The sequence below is a fragment of the Tyto alba genome, unplaced genomic scaffold (assembly GCF_018691265.1).
Source record: "Tyto alba isolate M040663 unplaced genomic scaffold, T.alba_DEE_v4.0 Super-Scaffold_2, whole genome shotgun sequence".
Taxonomy (NCBI): domain Eukaryota; kingdom Metazoa; phylum Chordata; class Aves; order Strigiformes; family Tytonidae; genus Tyto; species Tyto alba.
This window is the reverse complement of record NW_024881282.1, coordinates 81,387,700-81,408,583: the sequence shown is the minus strand read 5'-3', so window position 1 is coordinate 81,408,583 and position 20,884 is coordinate 81,387,700. Positions and strand designations below refer to the sequence as shown.

The following is a 20,884-nucleotide window of genomic DNA, read 5'->3' as shown; positions in this document are numbered from 1 at the left end:
CTGGGTCTCCAATTCTACTGAAAAATTAAAAAATAAACTTCTTTTAGCTCTTGGGAGATAAATGCAATCATCCTTAGAGGAAGAGTTTGCTTTTTAAAAAATATTACTAAGAAATTACAGTAAATCACAGTAACACACCCAGAGATTAGCAGACAAATTAGTTGTGGAAGGGAGCAGACCATCTCAGACCACTTTCTCAAGTGGTTTTTCTTGATGATGAAAGATAACCAGATTTGTCAATTCTTTGTTACAAAACTAAACCATATGCTTCTCTCTCTTCATTTTAATGATTGGTTTACTAGCCAGTATTATCTTGGGCTGATCCTGAGCTCATTTTTGAATATTACCTGTTGAACCTCAGATCTTTTTCATGACCTAAAAAATAAAGGATGTTTTTAAGTATTTCCAAGACAGTCCACCCCAACAGGAGACCTATGCCCCATGATCAGGGGTTTAGATGCTCTTTCTGTCACTATAATGCATGCTTTTTATTCGAGGCAGACTTTTTTCTCTGTCTTTTTCTCTTTCCCCTCCCAGTGGTTTTCCCAAATCACAGGCCTTTCTCTTGATGTCAATTGTACAAATCTCTCTAGGCCACATGCTGCTTTGAGGGGGAGGCTGGTTTTAGTTAAGACTGTAATTGTCAGCAGTAGGATGGGAGCAATGCGAGTCCACATCTGCTGAGCTCCTCTGTATTTTGTTGTTGAATTCCAGCAATTATGCCTGAAGTGTTACAAGTTTGCATGCTCTTCCCATAGGCGAGCCAGAAGGCAAGATGTCAAATATGGAGACCCCGTTGCACAATGCTGGGATGTGGAAGACAGTGAGTATTTTGCATCTTTCTTGCTCTTTTGTCACTTTGACAACAGAGTTTGCTGTAAGGGTCTCTGTCTGTCTGTGAAAACTTGTCAAGCTCAACAGAGTAACACCATTAAATCATCTGCCTTTCCCACACTTCATACCCATTACCCCTCCTGCAGTTAAATTTGCAGAATCAGGGCTGATAAGGGACAGCCAGCATGGGACAGCACCCTCACATCCCTTATGGGCGACCCGCCCTAGCACTCACCCCGGAGAGGGAGGCGTGCCCCTGACACAAAAACATCACACACGTCCCTGCAAGTAGCTAATGGGATGTGTGTGATGTTTCATCCAGAAACAGGGGTAAGAATCCTGGGGGGAATCCCGCAGGGGTGAACAGGGAACACACCATCTTCTCCCCTTCCGCCACATACTCTTGACACAAGTCCCAAGGCCCAGCTCCAGCTGCCAAACCACCCCCTTCCCATCCCTGCAGCTACTTAAATACTCCTGTTATTAACAAAAGCCTAGCCCCTCTCTCCCCATCGGCTCCCCCCTTCCCTTTCCCACAGCCTCTTTTCAGATGCCAAAGGGTCTGGCTTGCTCCTTTGGCAACAGCAGCACTTTTCTTACAGCGAGCACTGTCAGTATGAAATCCTGCGGTTACGCGGCAATCTCTGCAGCAGCGTAAAATAAATGAAAAGCATTCAAAACCAAGCTTGGGTTTGTCTGGGGCTCTTCTAGCTGCTTATTAAAGCGAACAACCCAGTCAAAACAGTATCGATTGTATCGCTGAGTTGAACATTTTGTTTGGGATGAGCCACCACTTTCCATTGATCTCTGGTTATTTTTGTGCTGCTGTGGTGCCGGGTGCCTGCCGTAGATCTCGGCGTGAGTCAGTGCAGAAATCAGAGCTGCTTGCCACAGGATCAGAGTGTTAAGTCTTTTGAACAGTATAAAGGGCTCTGACTGTACATGTGTACTTGCAGATGTAGTTAAAAAGTCAGGGTGAAATATCATTTCCATTAAAGTCAATGGCAAAACTCCTCTTCATTCCCAAGGGCCAGAATTTCCTTGCTTGCTGCTTACCGTGGCTCTCCAAGTAGTGGTATCTGAGACTGTGCAAAGCTCAAGGTTGTAGAAACCCTAGCAGAAAGGCTGACAATGTCACATTTTCCTAGAGAGGATAAAGAGATATCAAAATAATTGGTTTTATTACACAAATGTAAAATGACTTTGCACAGAAATTGGTATTAATCCTTTGCCCTGATGTAGGACCACCAATAGAAATTTTATCCAGCTAGGGATGACTCCTGTGTGCCATAAAACCATGAAGCTGACCTGTGCCACTCCAGGCTCTTGGCTTATTTATGCCATTTGCGATAATTAATAACATTATGGCCTCAAAACCTATTTACATTCAGTGTTCCACTGTGTTAGGGTCCCTCTTAGAGACTTCATTGGCTGCATGAAGTTGTTTGGCTCTACTGAAATCTCAGTGGCACAGTGAAATAAAATAAAAGCATTTAATGCGGAGAGCTTGAATTTCTATAGACCTCATATAGGTACTTATTATATTGAAAAAACCACAAAATTGTATTCATTTTGTTGTTAGGCTAACTTTTGTTTTAGTAGACAGCACTGCTTTCACCTTCCTTTCTGTTATTGGCAGGGCATAAGAAACAGCTTTAGTCTGATGGTAAGGCAGATAAGACACAGATAAAACAGATTTGAAAGGAAAATGGAGATGCAGAGATTAGAAATTACTTGCTCAGGTTTACAGAAGGCCCAGAAAGGAGCCCAAATCTGCTCATGGTTGCTTCAGTGTTTGGTCTGAAACATACTACGAAGCACTTCAAATTATACTGAAGGAAGGTAAGCTTTAGTTTACTTTAGACTTGTGAATCCTTTAAAGTGTTTGGGATGAACAAACCAGACTGTACAGTCTCCCTTTAGCAGCTTTAGCTCAGGTTTAGGAGTTGCATTAATTAAAAGAAAAATACAGGTTAGATTTTAAATTCCTCAAAGGTGAAAGCCTCAACTTTAAAATGGACCAAGCTCATGATACAGATTTTATTGACCTCCTTAAAAACCAGTTGCACTGAAGGAAGGTTAGCAGCCACCTCTAAATCCTCATAGTTATAGTTTAAGCTAAAAGTTAAGTTTCCTTTTACTTTTTTTATAATTTACTCACTCTTATAGCATCTGTTCTGAATCAGGCTATTTTCCCATTGCTTTAAAAAGCAGGTCAGGGTTAATCTCCTGTACCGTGTTTGCTTTCCAGGCATTAGTCATGAAACTGCTGATGAAAAGGTGATTTTTGGCATTGAATTTAATTCAACTTTTCTGGAATGTATTCCTAAGTCCCAGCAAGCCTCTATTAGGTGGTATATTCAGCGCTCTGGAGAAGAACATCGAGAAGAGGTAAGTTATAGTCATCAAGGCAAGTTTCCTCTATAGAGAATTCAGCTGAGCATTGAAAGGCAGGAGTTATTGGGATTAGACAATGTTTTACTTTTCCTTGCCTCACCTTAGGTATCACATAGCATTCTGGTATCACCATTTGGGGCATCCAGTGGGAAAGAGAGAAGCCTTGCACTGTGTCATAAGCATATTTAGATACTTATTTTGACTTAAATGTTAATTCTGTTAATAAAAGGAAGAAAATATAAGTTAGGCTTTAAATATGGGTTAGAAATCAAAGTACTGAGGGAAAAAAAAAAAAAAAAAGCCTTTTTGTCCAGTAGTTAACACAACACCTACTTCTATAGGCAAAAGTATGTTCAAAACCTTTTGTTTTAATAACATCTCTGCTCTATTTACTGTCTGATTTCATTACTTTATCATGTTAAGCAGTACAGTAAGCTAACAATTGCATGTATGGCTTGCTGCTTCTCTCCATCTCTCCTCAGAGAAGGAATGGTCTGTGCAGAAAAAAGCTTTTTATTTGCTTTTTTTGTTGTTAGTGGAGTCTGAGAACTTTTCTTAAATACAGTTGGTGCTGATGCAGAGATGTCAGGTTAAATAGTTGCACCTTGCATGTGGAGTAGAAAGCAGCAAGATTTCTGATGGCCCTTAATTCCTTCAGGAGACAGGTTTGGGGTCTTCACTGATGGAGGAGACCCGGAGGAGCCTCCAGGTCGCCACATGTCCCCTGCAGCATTTCCTGCTGGTCCCTCTCTGAGCCAGTCACAAAGGGGGCCTCTGACATACCCAAAAAGTCAATGTGCTGGGACTGATCTGGACTGGGTTTGAGTGAGTTTCAAACCTCAGGAGTTTTCATAGCCTTTCTCTTAAATGAGTGATTTTGTGTCTGAGGCCAAGTCCTGCTGTGATGGTAACCATGGCAACGAGGAAGGAGAAAGGAAAAGAACTGCCCTTTCAAATGAGCGGGTCCCAGGTGTTAGATATGCTGTTTTGTTAAATGTTCATCCGAGACAAGAATCAGTATATATGACAGGAACTATCAAACACCCAACCAGTCTTCCACTCTCAATGATAATTCATCCTATGAGATTTCTGGATGCAGGGAATGTGTTGGTTCTTTCTAAAGGCTGGGGAGATGCAGACCAGGGAAGGTGCCCATGAGAGCTTCACTTCTGGGTGAGATGTGACTCATGATAGTAGTCCCAAAGTTGCAAACCCGGTTATGTCTTGGCCCAGAAAGCCAGGGTGAGGGGATACAACACACTTCTGATTTTCTACCAGATAAGGCAAAAAACCTAACAAGTCTGTATATTGACTATGACACTGTAGTACTTCTAATTTACTCCCCTTCTCCTACTCATGTTTTGGATTGGCAAAGATTCTTTGCTCTGCTGAAAATAAAAACATCATTAACTTATAGGCATAGTGCTTAACTTATAGACATAGTACAATATGCACTAAACACTAAGAGATTACTGGTTTGAAATGCCATCTCTAACCTCCATTACAGTCCATACCTGTGTCCTGCTTTTTAGAAAAAAAATGTGATCTTCTGATCAGCTGGCCAAGCACACTCTCAGCCACAGGCGGTTGAAGTGAAAACCCAGTTAGAAGTGTATCAGCCTTTAAAGACCTACGGGCACTCATTGTTTGTGCTTTAACTGACTTACTTTTAAGTATCCTATACAGAAGACTGTGCTCTACTTCCCTAAGGCATCAGTTTGCAAATGCACTTGCATGTTTGATCAGGGAAACAAGTACTTGCTTAATTCTAACCATCTGTTTAAGACTCATTTTAAAGTGGATTTAAGCAGATAGTTAACAGATTTTGGATTTTTTTTTTGTGTGTTTTTTTTTTTATTATTATTTATTTTTCTTTTTTCTGAACAGGAAGTTATGTCAAGGTTTGAAGAGACTCAATCATTTTTTAAAATAATGTATCACAACTATAGCATGTGTCTGAGCTTCTCAAAAAGAGCTACAAACTTTACATAAAGCTATCAGTTCCCTGTGAAGAATGTAATATTTCTGTATCATAAGAAGTCACACTTTCAAGATTTGAAAGCCTCTTTTGAAGGGCTGCTTTTGGGTTTTATCTGTGTCAATTTAGGGAAAAAAAAGTCAGTTGATTTTCTCACAGATTGCTTGTTCAGATGGGTCTTTGAAGGTCAGGAAGCCAAGCTCAAGCTATCTTTTTTATTTGATTGTAGTATAAACTGCAGGTCAAACCAACTTTGGAAAAAAGCTAGGGCAGGCTAACCTATATAGCATAGCCTAAATTATGGCTATATAAATTTTTTCCACGTTATGTATTTCCAAAAGGTTCACTGTGGCAATGACCTGGCCCCTGCAACTTGTTCTGGGACAAATGCCAGTTCTCCAGGAATGGTGATGTCCAATACTGAAGGGCTGCTCAATGTGCCAAGGATGTGCACATTGAGAAAGAGTAAGGGAATACGTGCATACGTGTGATGGCATTTGAAGCTCCAGCAAGAACACAGCATACATCTTTGCACATTAGCAGCCTTCTACAGCAGTGTTTATTGGGCTTGCTCTGTGTAAACAGTCTGACATCTGTTTGTATGAGAAAAGTAAAGCTTTGCTAAAAGGCTAGATTAACCTTTGAGGCAAATTTAGAAGAAAATTTGAAGGAGAAATCTGCAGACAGACTTTCTACATTATGAATACTAACAGTAGGCAAATAGCTTTTTACCACCTATTGTCCCTAAAGCCATAGCAGTGTTTCTGTGATCTAGCTTTGACAAAATCGAAGTTGGAGCACATATTCTGCAACTCCTTCGGATGGTTTTGTTAGTTTGTTCTAAAATATTTTTTTGCAGACTTTGAAACAACCTAAGTAAATATCTATGCACACATTGATGATTACAGGATCAGATCACTTAAAGGCAGTGTATAGCTACTAGTTTTGTTTGATTCCTTACAGAAAATTGTTATAGTAACAGAATTTCTAGTATTTTGACACAGGGTAGTTTTAGGGTCCTGAGAACTTGAACTCCTTTTGAGCAAAATCAGCTTGCACATCTTGAATCATCATGTTGGGAGATACCATTTTTAGAAGAAAAGAAAAAAAATAAGGGTTTTGGTGATTTTTTAAGATAAAGCTATTAATCTAAGAATGTCAAGTTTTCAGATGCATGTACCTAAAGTTAGCCTCCTAATTTAATATATGGTTGCCTAAATAAATGACTGGGTCTGTAGAGATGCTGAAAAATCACTTCTCCTCTTAGATAGAATAAGGGCATTTCCAGGTTAAAATGTTAATGCCTTGTTATTTTGGGGATCAAGAAATTGAGATTTTCAGGTTTTCTAATTTGACTTACCAGTGAAAATTAATTCATTGGTATTAGAGCTTAATTGGAGGCCCTCCTAAAAAATGCAGAGATCAACAGAGTAATTGACTTCATCTTCAAAGTACTCCAATTTGACAGAAATACCATATGTGACAGAAACAGTGTGGTCATATTTAATGTGTAGCTTGATCTTTGCTCAGCCAATGCCTTACCATAACTTTTCCCATTACAGTTATATTTTCTGCTCTCTCTCTCCCTTCCTGCAGCAGAATTCTCAAATAACACTGTACATTATTTTAGTGCATGTCTTAGCAGTGTAACTTATTGTGATGACGATACCATGCTTTGCAAATGACTCCATGCACCTGGAACTTAGGTTATGGACTTTTAGTTCCAAGGTTGGAACTGTACTGTCTCAGCAAGTCTTTAAACCTGACTTTACAAATAGATGGCTTTGCACTGTCCTGGATATGTACTACAGCTTCCCAAGGGAAGGAAAAGGGCAAAATCCAGACTAGATGGGAAGTGTTAGGCCCAGCAGGATGTCCCCGACATTTCACCCTTAGGGTCATGGTTCAGAATGTGACTTCCAGGCAGAGCAACCTGTGGGGAGGGACAGGATCTCCTGTGGTACAGGAGCTGTCACCAGGTCATTTTGCTGCCAGTGGGAGTACATTTCCCTGTAGTTTGGGGCCATTTTAAGGTCAAGAGTCAAATACCTAGTGCTTTTGTGTTTAGTGTTGCTCACGCAATTGGTCATGTTTGTTCCTGTGCGTACAAGGTTAGTCACTGAGCTGAGGGAGAGTGTTTCGGTGGCTGGAGTTCATAAAAAAAAAAAAAAAAAAGTGTGGACGTCATCTATTCATAATGTTTTAGACTGCTGAAGTTTTCTGAACCTTAAAACAGATATTTATTTATTTCTCAGAAAAAATCCTATGTGTTGTGTTATATATATAATAGGTATCAGAACTGCAAAAAGCTAATGCATGGTTTCCTACAAAGCCATTAGTTTTGGTGCCCCATGGCTCTGAAAAGTATTAACCCCCCCACATTAGGCTGCTCTTGACCCTGACTCTCCTGCAGCTCCAGGTCTGCCAAACTGCCACCTCCCCTTGCAGGGGACAGAGCAAACTATATGATCTGAAGTGTCAGAATAGGTGCAGATCACTTTTAATTCTCTCTATTCATACCTGGGGGTTAAAAAATAAATCCACCGAAAAGCAGGACATTCCAGTTTCTTCTTCATCAGTTCTCACCTTTTCCATATTCCTGCCCTATAGCCATGAGCTGTGTTTTTCTGACAGACCCAGTTTAACAACAATCTGATGGTTTGGTAAGTACAAGAGTTTGACCCGCTCTTGGACAGGACACCTTGCCAGGCACAAGATTGTGACCTAGCTCACCCATTGCAGCAAAGAGATGTTGTTTCCATTCCACATTTTATCTGGACTGAGAAGACATTTTTCTGTTTATCCAAGACATAACTTTCCATATATTTTAGTGGTTAGAGATTTTTGCATCATGATGGCGATTTTCTGTTACAAACATCTGGTCAGCAATATCTTGTGAAAAAAATGTTACAAATTCAGTGCCAGCTCTGAAATCTGAGTTGGTTGAGAGCTGAGTAAGGAAGAGGACATATACCAAAGGGCTGAGTTTCCAGTAATATCTTCCGTTACAGGGGTGTAGTTCAGTGTTTGAATCCTTAGGTCAATGAGAAAGACATCAAGAGAGTGTGAAAAAGAAAAAAGATTAATTCTGCAGCCTAGGGACTACTTATAGCTCTCATGCCTTTGCTCTTTTATTTTATTATATGACTCATTGGCTTTCCCCCCCCCCCCCCCCCCCCCAATTCCTTGAGATTCCTGAGACTAATATTTTTGACAGTTTCCTTGGGGGGAGCAGAAAAAAAAAAAAAAAGTAAATCTGAATTGAGGTATAGCACTTAACATTTCTGCTTTGATTTGGGTATTCTGGAGGTGTAGAAGTTTAAAATTTAATCTCATAATAAGAAGTTAACTTCACCATTAACATAATAGGAATCATGTATTTCCATAAGGACATTGTACCAGCAACACGTTCTTAATTTTTCTCATGGCTTCTTGGTAAACAGAAAAAGATGTTAAAAAAAAATAAAAATAGAAAGATAAATTAACCCTACAGTTGTGTTGGAGTTAAATTATTATTTTCTCAGTGTAAGAGAAACAAAGTCATGTGTAACAATAATGTCAAAAATACCCCAGAGTGATCTTTATTTCCAGTCAAATGATGAGGATGAAGAATAAAACAATAGAAAAACAAAGGCAAATGTGATTTCTCAACAAATGTTCATCATTTTCCTTTCTCTCTCAATTTGTTCAGGGGTTGCAGCTAACCCATGATTAGTCCAGCTTTACCTCTAACATTTTTTCGCATGTTGATTAATGAAGGAAGGCAGTCTTTGAAGCCTCTTTCTTCTCCCAGACAGGTGCAGTGTTTTAACTGTGAAACAGTTGACATGTGAATTATTTGTAAAGAGGGAGCTATCTAAACACATCATTAGCAAAGGACAAAAGGCATTGACCTAATCTGGTGCCACAGCACTTTCAAATCCTTGGTTGTTTTCCAACTTACTGATTGTTTAAAGATTTGCTATCATTATTGGCAATGCCTATTTTTCCTCCATTGTTAAATTCAGGTTATGAAAGTCAAGTGTTTGATTTGTATGGAGATCTTTTCTCTTTGTCAAATATTGCCAGTATCTATGGCATGTTCCATAATTCAGGTAATGTAATTTTAGGCAAACTTATGTGCTTATCATGAAGGACGAAAAGTGCAATTTGTTAATAAAATATTGTCAAAAATCTGCTCCCACTCCACTAAGACAGTTAATGGTAATTAAGTGCTTAATTTTTGTGATTTATAATTTGTTCCCTAATGAACAAAATTTTGTCTCTCATGTTTAAGTTTTATTGTATGATCAAATTTAAGTACATGTCAGCAAGCTTTTATGAATTAAAGCCTTTGTGCTTCTGGATTATTAAATCTTATTTACAAATATTTTAAGAGAGTTATTGATTATGACATGGCAAGGTGGGGAGCAATGAATCCACAGTTGACCAAAACAAAATGATATCTTTTATCTAACTAGTCTTTTCACTCTTCTCATAATTTAATAAAATATGTTTTACATCTATAGGTCAGGAACCAAAGAGCACATTAAGCATTCAAGTGAAAGGTTAAAGATCTACTACGAAGTAATGAAATGCCAGGTGTTTATGAAACTCCAGAGCCCTGTGGGGGAAAAAGTAGAGAGGAAAAAGAGGAAGAGTTCTGAACCTATGGGTAAAACAACATAAACAGGATACCAAAAAAGAGAAGTGAGGAGGGGAAAACAGTAATGAAGTGTTGCTCAATACATGTGAAATCAGAGCCATATTTTCATCCTGACGGAGGATAAAAAAGGAATGAACAGTGAAGGCTCAGAGAAGGAGGTGACAGTCACTGTAAATCAATATCCAAGGTTAACACAGGACATTCTGTAAAAATGCTGTGTCGTTAAAAATAGGAGTCATGATAGTCTGGGATTAAGGGACACAACCGATTTAGACTCTGTTAGCTTTCTCTGCAGTATCTCAAGGCAGATGGGGGGGAAACTCCATCAGTTAACACATGAAAGACTAGAAAGTTATGGCTGCTACACAAATGGTAAATAGTTACGAGTAACAGGGTGCTGGACTTGGGGGTCCAGTGATCTTTTCAAGTCTAGATCTGCCATTATTCTGCCTTCCTTTCACTGAAAATAGGCGAAGCACTAGTGATGGCTCTTTGGGCTGGCACCCAGCCAGCCGAAACAGCCAGCTGGAGACCTTCCAAGTGTAGGAGGTACACAGCTGTCAAGACGCTCTAGACTACAATACTGGCAGAGCCACCGATAGGCAGATGCTACTGCTGCAATTATATCAAGCCCTGAGCTCAAAAAGACCCATCCTGTTTTCACTCAGGAAATGTGGGAACTTGGTCTTTACAGACTGCCTTATGAAACCCAAATGTCTGGAAATTAGCTGCTTCTTCCCATCCTTTTCCCTAAATTTCTCAAACTTGGGTCTGCATGTTGATATGAAGCCTGGGCAGAAGAAATAGGAGCTTCCTTGTCTTATTGCAACAGCCAGGCCTCTGAGCACTTCCACCTGGCCCTTGCTCCTGCTCCTCTCTGTGGAGTACTGCACCACAAGGAAACACCTGTCCTAAACGTATTTCTGCCTACAGCTACTTATTAGTGGATTCATTTATACATTTTATGCTCCTGTTTTTACTGTAAGAAAGGTACATTTACTAGGAATTAAATGTCACTAGCTGATAAAATTGAGGACTACTGCCCTATGCTGTAGGTTTTGGAGGAAGAAAAGTCGTCTTTTCTAGCCTGCCTCCCTGAAATCTTCTGTGTATGTGCTTGTGATTTGACCATGATTTCTCTGGTTTAGAGTCAGTGTAGTAAATCAAAAGTAGATTGTTCTCATGCAGCACCTGTTGTCAGGACAATCGATTTTCCAGGAATTTCCTGAAATTAGTATGATTTCACCCTGCTGGTGCCAAGTAGGAATGCTTATATGCAGTTTGCAAACAAGGAAACTGAAGCTCAGGGTTGACTCAAGACCATCAACTGGTGGCAGGAGCCAAAAAACACTTGGCCACAGAACCAGGCAGCCAGAGCCACGTTCTGTCCAGGCTTTTGTAGCAGTTGATTTGTTGTCTCTGCTGCTGTCAAATCAATGGTAGTACACAGGCCTATATCTATCTATCCATCTATCTATATACCTACCTACTTACCTACCTATGTATATAACATATACTGAAGACTGTTGCAGCTGATACAATAGCAAGCTAAAGTCTGTCTCTCTGTGCATGTATTATATATATGTGTGTATTGATTTTTCTGGTGATCTCAAAATGGTATCTCAAATTATTTAACCCTTCCAAAGTAATTATCATAGAAACTTGGAAAAGGTAAAGGCAAAACCCTGGGGGGTCTTCTCACCCATCTTTTTGTTCCAGGAGACCCTATTATGATAAAGTACTAGTGAGTTAGAATCATAACAGATGGAAAATCATATGTATGTATACTTTTTTTCCCATGGAGTAGAAGAGGGAATCATGTGCAGATTTTTTACATAAAGAAACAGTGTGTAGCTTACCCACTGTGAATAAATCTAATTTAGTCATCTTTATGCCTCCCTAATCTTCATCTTCTGAAGTTTGCTGGAGGGTCAGATGTGCGTGCACTCTGGGAAATTTTCCAGATTCTGTGTTAGCTCTCTCTGCCCCCACTCCCCCTTCTTAAACCCCCTACTCAGCCTTGTGCTGAAGCTTTTCTACATTATAACAATGCCACCAGCGGTGCTGAGGCTGTGTTTAAGGCCCTGGCTTTGCTGCAGGCCAAGCAAGCAGCACTTCAGGTCCTTCGGTGCTGTTGTGTGCTGCAGCCTCTGCGTGGCAGCAGAACATAGCATGCCTGGGAGGTGAAAGGTTTGGACTAAATCTGGATCATTTTCAAAGCAAATGCTGCTGTTGGACACTGGGAGTTAGGGCTCTGCTTTCTACTTCCACCTCTGCTACTAATCTTTATATGGTCTTTGGCAAATCACTTACCTTCTGTGTTTCCCAGCTGCAAAAATAATTAGGTGCCCAGTGTCCCATCCTATGTTGTTGTTTTTTTTGTTTTTTTTTTTTTTTTTTTTTTTTTTTTGTGGGGGGGAGTGTTATGCTTTTTTCTGACTTAGGTTATTTTGAAAATCATTTTCAGATCACCAGATATGTAATTCACCTGACAGTGTTATTACTCTAAGGTGTACCTTATTTTTAACATGTGAGATTGTGCTGTATTTTTCTAAATATTTCCATTTGGAAATGGAATTACAGTTTCACACTGACAGACGTCAGCTCTCACCTGCAATCACATTCTTTTCTTTGCCTTTTTTTTTTTCCTTTTTTTTTTCCTCTAAGTTCTTCTTCACAGATCTTAACAATAAAATAAACTGCACTTGGTTGTATTCATCTAGCATCATTGGGTGTTTTTAACTCTCAGTGAGTCAAAGCCAGGATCCTCTTCCTTTTGTAAAACCCAGCTGAAGAAGATCAGAATCACAACATTTGACTTTAAAAATCATTAGTAGTATTTATTTTCAGTGTAATAGGGCCTCAGTGCTTCAGATACATACAAACACACTGGTATATTGGGTGCATTACAGATACCTCAAGAAGAACAGTTAAAAAATGAACAGGATTTGTGGCACTAAAGAGGTACCCTTCCTTGGAGAATGTAGTCTAACTTACTGCTTTGTGGTGTGGTGAATATTATTGTCTGTTCTTCCATCTGTATCTTTTACTACCGCATGCTGAAATGTCAGCAGTTCAAATGCTATAGTTAGGAGCAGAACTCAGACATTGAAAGGATCTCCGGGTATTTGTCCCACCTGCACATGCCCCACCATGTGCTGGCACTAGAGAGAGGGGACATAATGTGTGCCAGCTGAGCCTTTTCTCCACCTCAGTATAGCACTGACATGTTCTGGTTTTGCCGATTAAACCCACTTATTGCATTCTTCTTTGTCCAACCCCACAGCTGAAGGCTGATGAAAGGATCATCAAAACAGAGCATGGGCTGCTGATCCGCAGCTTGCAAAGAAGGGATGCGGGAGCCTATTTCTGCAAAGCCCAGGAGCACACCTTTGTCCACACCATCGTGAAGCTGAATTTAAATGTCATTGAGAATGGGCAAATGGAAAGCACTCAGAAAACTGAGGATGAGGAGGGCCGGGTGAGGGATTTACTAACAGAGTCCCGTCTGAGGTACAAGGACTACATCCAGCTTGTCAGCAGCCCCAGCTTTAGCCTGGATGAATATTGTGAACAGATGTGGCATCGGGAGAAGCGGCGGCAGCGGAACAAAGGTGGTGCCAAATGGAAGCATGTGCAGGAGATGAAAAAAAAGCGAAACCGAAGGCACCATGAGCCAGCCAGGCCACCATCTACGTAGTTTATAAATGCTATTTAAAGAAAGAACATTTTCCATGAAAAAAAATAATACTGTGTTCTGGTTTTGTGCATTTTGCCTATGAATTAGTACTGCCTCTTATTGAAATCAGATAACTCACCATCACTATTAACCTGTATGAGACTGTACAATGGCATTCAATACCAAATGAGACATTCCTTATTGGAGTACCACACACAGGCAATAATTTCAAATGCATTCATTAAAAAAGAAAAGATGTACACTTTTAGCTAATTTCTGGGTAGCCTGAGGCTACGTGATCTGTTTTCTGTACTTCCTGCATAATTTTCACATAGGATTTAGTGTCCATGTTCCCATGTTAATATTTGCTGCCACATTCTGTCCCAGAGGTGATTACATTTCAGGGGAGGGCAGATGTATTTCTAGTTCTTTGGCATCTTTCTGAATAAGAAGCATGGTAGAAATGTGTGACAGATCTGCAAAAATACCCGCTAATTTACCCATTGGGCTTGTATACAATCACATGGGTGGGGTTAGCTAGCACAGAGAGGCACAGCAAAAAATCAAATTAAATATTGGCTTAGGGACAACATTCATTCTCCCTATAAAAAAAGAGAAAGCATAATCATAGTTTAAGAGAGGGGAATGATCGAGCGTTACTCATTAGAGTTTGAGTAGCCACCAGTTTGCAGTCCATCTGCTGAAATGAAATGTTGACTTTAATTGAAACTGCCACCACCATGTTTGGGAGTAAATTTCCTAAGTGGTCTGTGGGAGATATGTGCACAAATCCTATTAACAAATAATGGGATTTCTGCCTGCACCTCTCCTGTCTCTCCAAAGGCTTGATTCTGACTGTTTCTCTGACCCTTTGCTAGCTTTGTTTTATGCAGACGAAAAGAAAAGACAACAACAAAGCTAAAACAAAAGACGATGAGGGAAAATATTTAGTGTCTGAGACCAGTGCTCTTGACACAGAGCTGACATTCCTCAGATGTGTGCATTCTTTGGGATTTTCTCCCAAAGGTCTTATGTATTTTTAAGTTGAAAATCTGCATTGTTGGAATTAATACTTTTATTATAATTAAATAAAACAAAAGATGTCCACGTGTAAATAAAACTTGTAAGTTACAAATTTGCTATATACCATAATTTCATTTGTAAATTGTTCCTTGTTCCTTGGTTCATGTGTTTTAATAGTGCTAATTTTTCCATATAAATAAGAAACACTGGCCTCATTCTTTTCTATTTTACATCAAGGTGATTTCATTGATTTTATTCCTGATATGCAGCAACAAACACAAGCTCAAAATCAAACCTACTGTCTCTTCTCATGAGTCACAGCCCCCCTTCCTCTCTTCCATCTAACCTCCCTCAGTTTTGCCTTTCACGCCTTTTTGAGTGTGAAATGACAAATTAGCTACTTCCTCACATGGAATAGAGCTTTGATGGGTACCAAAACGACAGACTTTACTTGTTTCTCATGCATTCTACAGAGCTTGAGAGCAAAGTCTGTGGGAAATCCATGTAATTGGTGTGCACCTCATTAAAGAACCAAAAATGTTGGCTCTAGAAGTTGTAGATTCGCCCTTGCCCATGCTAGTGTTTGTGTGTGCATTCAGCCCCAGATCCCTAACTGTGTAGATCCAATTTGCATCGTTGTTCATTTCCTCTCTGTTGAAAGTCAGATATAGTGAAGTGTTTGTCAGATTTCAGAAAGGAATTTCAGTTTACCCACGTTTCTTGTAAAACCCGAAAGCTGAGTTTGCATGTGTTGTAGAAAAGCCAGCAATACCATATGTCATTAATTTTAGATGCTTTTTTAATAGAAGATGTTTGAGTTAATTAGGAGATATTAGATAGCATGCATACAATGCTTTGATAATGTAAAGCACTGAGTGCTAAATATTATAAAATACATCTGTGGAGAGGAGGGAAATTCTCAGCACAGGACCTTTAATCAGCAGACTGATGCTGAAGATACTAACCAGTCGTACAGTACTTTGAGAGCAAGCAGAGAACTTTTTGGCATTTTTTATGTAAAATAACGTAGGCCAGGCATTTCACAAGAGACTCATCTTTTTGGGTGTCTTGATTTTAAGGCCAATTAAGACTACTTAAAGGAGGTATGAGGGGGTATTAAACTACTACATATAAAGCACCCTAAGACAGGGATACACAATTTTCTTGGTTGGAAGGTTATGGTGCCACAGAACCTGCTCAATTATTCCTTATTAGATTTTTATCAGTCCACAAAGTCCCATTTCTCTGACTTGGATATAAAGTAAATGAGTGGAACCACACCAAAGCTATGGATTAACAGGTGGTCTGCATTCTCATGCACTGACAAAGGACCTACTCTTCTCCCAGGTGGTAACACAGTACTTCAATTACTGCATTTCAGACAACTCTTATCACATATTTGCCCACTTCATAAAAAAACAAATAAATATCTTTTTCCATATTTTTCCTCCTCCATGAGAACTAAATCATCTGATTTATGTTTAGGTATGATTGGGGGTATGTATTCTACACATTAACCCCCACCACTGACTTTAGTAGAAGTCTGGGATGACTAAAGGTCTCAGTGCTGGGAACATTAGATTTAAATGGTTGAATTAAAATGTTATTACTATTAAAAACAACTTTCATTTTTTTATTTCAAATGTTGTCGTAATGAGATTCTTCTTAAAGAGGTGACCTCATCAGTCTGCGGTACAGCAGTAGCATAAAATCTCAAGTGAGATATAAGGCCTCTTCCATCATGGGAAATAAATTCAATATCCTCCAAACCAGTGTGCTGTATTGGGCTCATGCCACCCCAGGGAGCATATTTAGTAGTACTGCATAGATAAAATTCTGTGTTTTAATACATTAGGTAAGATGTATGCTATAGCTGGCAGGGCTAGCATAGGTCCTCATGCACAGCAGGTATTACACATGCAAGAAGGGCAGAGGATCTTGGAGATCAGGGAGTGAGATCAAGGATCACTACAGGAGGTAAACCAGGATTTTGTTAGGCAGGATTCAGCAATGCAACCCAGGAGTAGGAACAGGAGGAGCAATGAGTCTACAACCTACAGTCACAGAGAGGGGCCTGGGCGTTGAGCTAGTCAAGACACTCTAACAGGAGAGGATCCCCCTCTTTTCAAAAAATGTCGTCTTCTGTATAATTTAAAGGCTCAGCTTTAAGTCTTCTTAAATTTCAAATCAATAATTTGGGGGTCAGCTGGTCTGCTGTAAGCTGTACTATGAGCCACAACAGGCCCATAGTTAAAATGAAGCTGAGCCTTGTGTTCAAGAGCTCCATAAAAACAAAGTGAAACAGATTTGGTCCAGAGTGGAAAAAAGTTTCCTCCACCTTAATAACTGTAGGTTTTAAACAGATCCCTTAGCTCATATGATACACAATAGATATTTATTTACATATGCATTCAGCCATGAGTCCAATTACTAATACCTTATCTTTTTCTTCAACAAAACCTTTCCATTGACCCTACTTCAGCAAAAGGTCCAGGTTGTACTGAACTGAAGTGGTTTCAAACAGATTCTTAGAATAATCAGCACAATGTGAGCTGTAGTTATAAAAATGCTGAAAACTGTCATAATCTTTAAAGCCGAACAGGACCCTAAACTTTGTAGTGATCTTACAGTCAGTTAAAATAAAACAGAAAATGTGATTAGCAGCAAAAGGAATAAAGTATTAACACTTATTGTGATAAACTAGTTCCATTACTGGAAACTGTTCCAACAACAGATGTGAATGTGTGTTCATGTCATAAGCAAATATTTTTCTCTCCAAGCAGTTAAACTTATATTGCTTGAGGTATCTAAGAACCTGAATACTTTTCAGTTCATAAGTAGATTTTGGACCTGGTTCTTATGTCACTCGTAATGAATTAATTAGGGTAAATGCAACAGATTTCTTCTGGTCCATGTGCTTTTGAGATCAGAATATCCTTACAGTTCAAATGCTACAAACCCTTTAATCAAACCGTTATGGGTATTGATCTGCATTTAACATTTCAGATAATGAATAATTATTTGTTATTATTACTCATTATTCATGTAATGAGTCTGTGTCTCATAATAGTGCCTCAATATTTAATAATGACTAATGGAAATTAAATTTGCTAATGCTTTCTCATATAAGCATATGTGTATAGGAGGGCATATACAAATGTCTTATTTTCTGTTAATTTTGTAACAGAGGTTAATTTGCAAAAGGTAAATGTGATCTCAAGAGTGAAGGTTCATCTTAGCTTCCACTGACAGCAGAGATTAAAATCCTTCTGGAATTTAATTGTAGCCTATAATCTATTTATAGTCTGGTAGTCAGACACCCAAAGCTATGTGTTGTTGTTCTGTAGAGTATATTGGCCTGGTTCTTCTTGCACACAGTTGTAGATGAGACATGGAGGTCTAAGGAATTACATCTGCATGCATGGAAAATTAAGCCCACATGTCTCTCTAATATATTCTGTTACATTTTATAAACTTTAAATAGTGTCTATTGCGATATTTTACCATAGTGTTGCTAATATTACCCTGAACTAGGCTTCTGTTGTTAGCTAAAGTGTGACATTCTTTGCAGTTGTAATCCAGATTTTGAGGTTTGTAAAATAAGTTCATTACAGTAACAAAAAAGAAAGTATGGGAAAAGAGTTTAATTATAAATTCTACAAGGCAGATTTGTAAGATTTTATTTTTATATATCAAAATTATGGTTATCCTAAAATGTGCTAGAAACACCAATATTTATTTTCTTTTCTTGGTCAGTTAAGGACATGCAACAAATTGTAATCTTGAGTTTAACACTTGACAATGTGTGGCTGAAACATCTGGTCTAACAGCTGTAGCAAGACTGGTTTTTTACTTCCTTGTTTTTTTTTTCCACCAGTTAAGCCCATTGTCTCCTGCCTTTGAGACTCTCTGGCCTGTCAGGTAACCCCACTTTTGTATGGAGGAATGCTTCAGGATCAGGTGTTTCCTCAACATATAAACATCCCTACAAGTCATAGCATCACAGTCTGCCTTCAGACAATGGCTTTACTAAGCATTAGTTTTTGCATTCACTTGCAGATGCAAACCAAACACTGTGAGGTAAATTGGAGATGGGGTTTTAATTTAAAAAGGAAATTTTGGGGACTGTTGCATAGAGCTCTCCTTTCCCTTTTTGCTTATGTGGTTGCTGTGTATAATTCTCCAAATTAAAATCAAAGTCTTTTGTGCTTTAAAGGATAAGATTTTCCATGTGATGTGAAGAAACAGAAGAACATTTCCAGGTGATTTTTTTTTTTATTGATATGGACTGCTGGTTAGCAGTTTCAAATAGTACAAGCCAAAGAAATCATCTGTCCATCCAAAGATGGTTGTGATATTTGTAAGGAGCCCAGTCACATCTCGGCTTTGGTGGTGTTTCATATTCTGTTCCCTTCCTCTTATGGTATATAAGTGCCTTGACTTGGTTTTGAGAGTTTTTTTTTTGGGGTGGTAGAATGGGTTTATTTTTTGTTTTATTTTGGGTTTGGTGTTTTGGGTTTTTTTGGGTGTGTTTTCTTTTGTTTGTTTGTTTGTTTGGTCTGCATTTTTTTTTTCTGTTTGTGTTTGGTTTGATTTTTGTGTTCTACTCATTTTTTTTCATGTTATTTCTCATACTAAAAGGAACTATACCCAAAGCCAGATGCTTTCTGGTGGTACAACATATGATTAAGCAGTAAGAGGAACAGAAAGCTTGGGCAGATATTTTTGTATGGAGACAACATAGTACATTTTCAAGGGGCAAAGTCTTATGGCTTAAATGACTAGGCTGAGAGTATAAAGACCATTGTGCCATTTTTCTGGGCTAGGCTTAAGTTGAGGGTAGATTTACAGAAGGTGTATTTTTTAACTTCTAAAATATTGTCAATATAAACAGATCCAGAAAATCGAATCTGTTATTAGGTCTGATATCTATACTTGCCAGAATTATCAAAATAAAAATACATGAACAGAAGTTCACAGATTTTCAATTTCTAAATCTATTTCTGTATTTTAAAATGCTTTATTTTTTAAAAAATTATGTCATTTTAATTTTCAAATGTTTATTAAAATGATTTTCACTATTTTTTTTTTCTTTAAAATACTTCTGAACTTTCAAGTCTGTCTTCGCAAAAACATAAGGAAAAAAATGGGAAAGTTGGAAGTGGCAAATATTTTATATTCCCATATGTTTTTAAAAAGGACAAAGAAAAAGAAGCATTAGAGGTTGTTCATGTCCTCTTTTGGAGATGTTATGTGTCTTTTTTAAGGACATTTTCTGTAGAAATTAATGGTAACCACATTTTAAGACTGCCTGTGAACATATCTTGGCTGTAAAAACTGGATGAAAACCATACAAACCTAGGATAATAAAAATAAAAAATTAAAATATATTATCTCCAAACATTTACATATTTTTTCATTTTTGATGATACATGCATCTCCATTCCCCTCTCCCCCAGTGAATATCTCTGGATGTACATTGACTGGGAAGAAAGGAAGAGGTTACAAAAGCATATAATGTCCAAATTCCAAATTCCAAAATGAAAAGTCATACTAAATGGACTGGCTGCAAAGATTAAGATTAATACCTCAAATTTGACCAGTGAAGACTATATTTTCTCCTAAGGTGAAATTCATCACTCTTTCAGAAGCCCAGCACAGGAATTGTATGCCATATATCCTATTTTAAATTTGAAAATCATGAGTGGTACTTAGGTTGACTTTGTGAGTGAGGCTGATTTTCACTCTCTAGTATAATTATTTATAGATTAATAAGACTGCAGCATTTTGATAAGAGTATCTATTTGTAAATGGTGCAGCTCATTGAGTTGATATGATAACTGAAATATATCTTAAATAAGCTATGTGTTTGCCATGCCTGCTGTTTTGTTAAATATTTAAATCTTATACGCAGAGGTAACTGAAATAAATGTATATTTTGTTCATATTATAATAAATAGCATATTCTGAGTTTTTGCTTCTTTTTTAAACCTGTGTTAAAATACATGGTAAAATATGAGAAACAAAGAGAAACAAAGAAACAGAGAAATAAAGTCTGCAGCATGTTATGGAAATGGCAAGGACATTAATTCAGTATTCTGTAATCCAAACTATCTTACTTCAGAAGACTTACCTGAGTAAGGACTGTCTGAGATTCACCCCTCCACTGAGGACATACCTAAGATCAACAGAGATAGTCTACAGGAACAACTTACAGAAGCCATGGGCTTCACAGTGATTCAGATTAACACATGCAAAGCAATACACAGTAGGCAGCTCTATGCTTATTAGTGTCAATTCAATAATAGCTTTTTAATACATGCATTTC

General features: G+C 38.3%; 1 protein-coding gene across 4 annotated transcripts in view; it reads left to right on the top strand.

The window, feature by feature from the left end:
* Positions 1–16,175, top strand: part of SEMA3D (semaphorin 3D) — a 145,834-nt gene extending 129,659 nt beyond the window's left edge. For all 4 annotated transcript variants that reach the window (XM_042792344.1, XM_042792343.1, XM_042792345.1 and 1 more), the window contains 3 exons: positions 759–823; positions 3,086–3,225; positions 13,141–16,175. In XM_042792344.1, coding sequence (XP_042648278.1) covers positions 759–823; positions 3,086–3,225; positions 13,141–13,554 — 619 coding nt within the window. In that variant the 3' untranslated portion in view covers positions 13,555–16,175. The remainder of the gene's footprint in view (positions 1–758; positions 824–3,085; positions 3,226–13,140) is intronic.
* Positions 16,176–20,884: the final 4,709 nt, after the last annotated feature.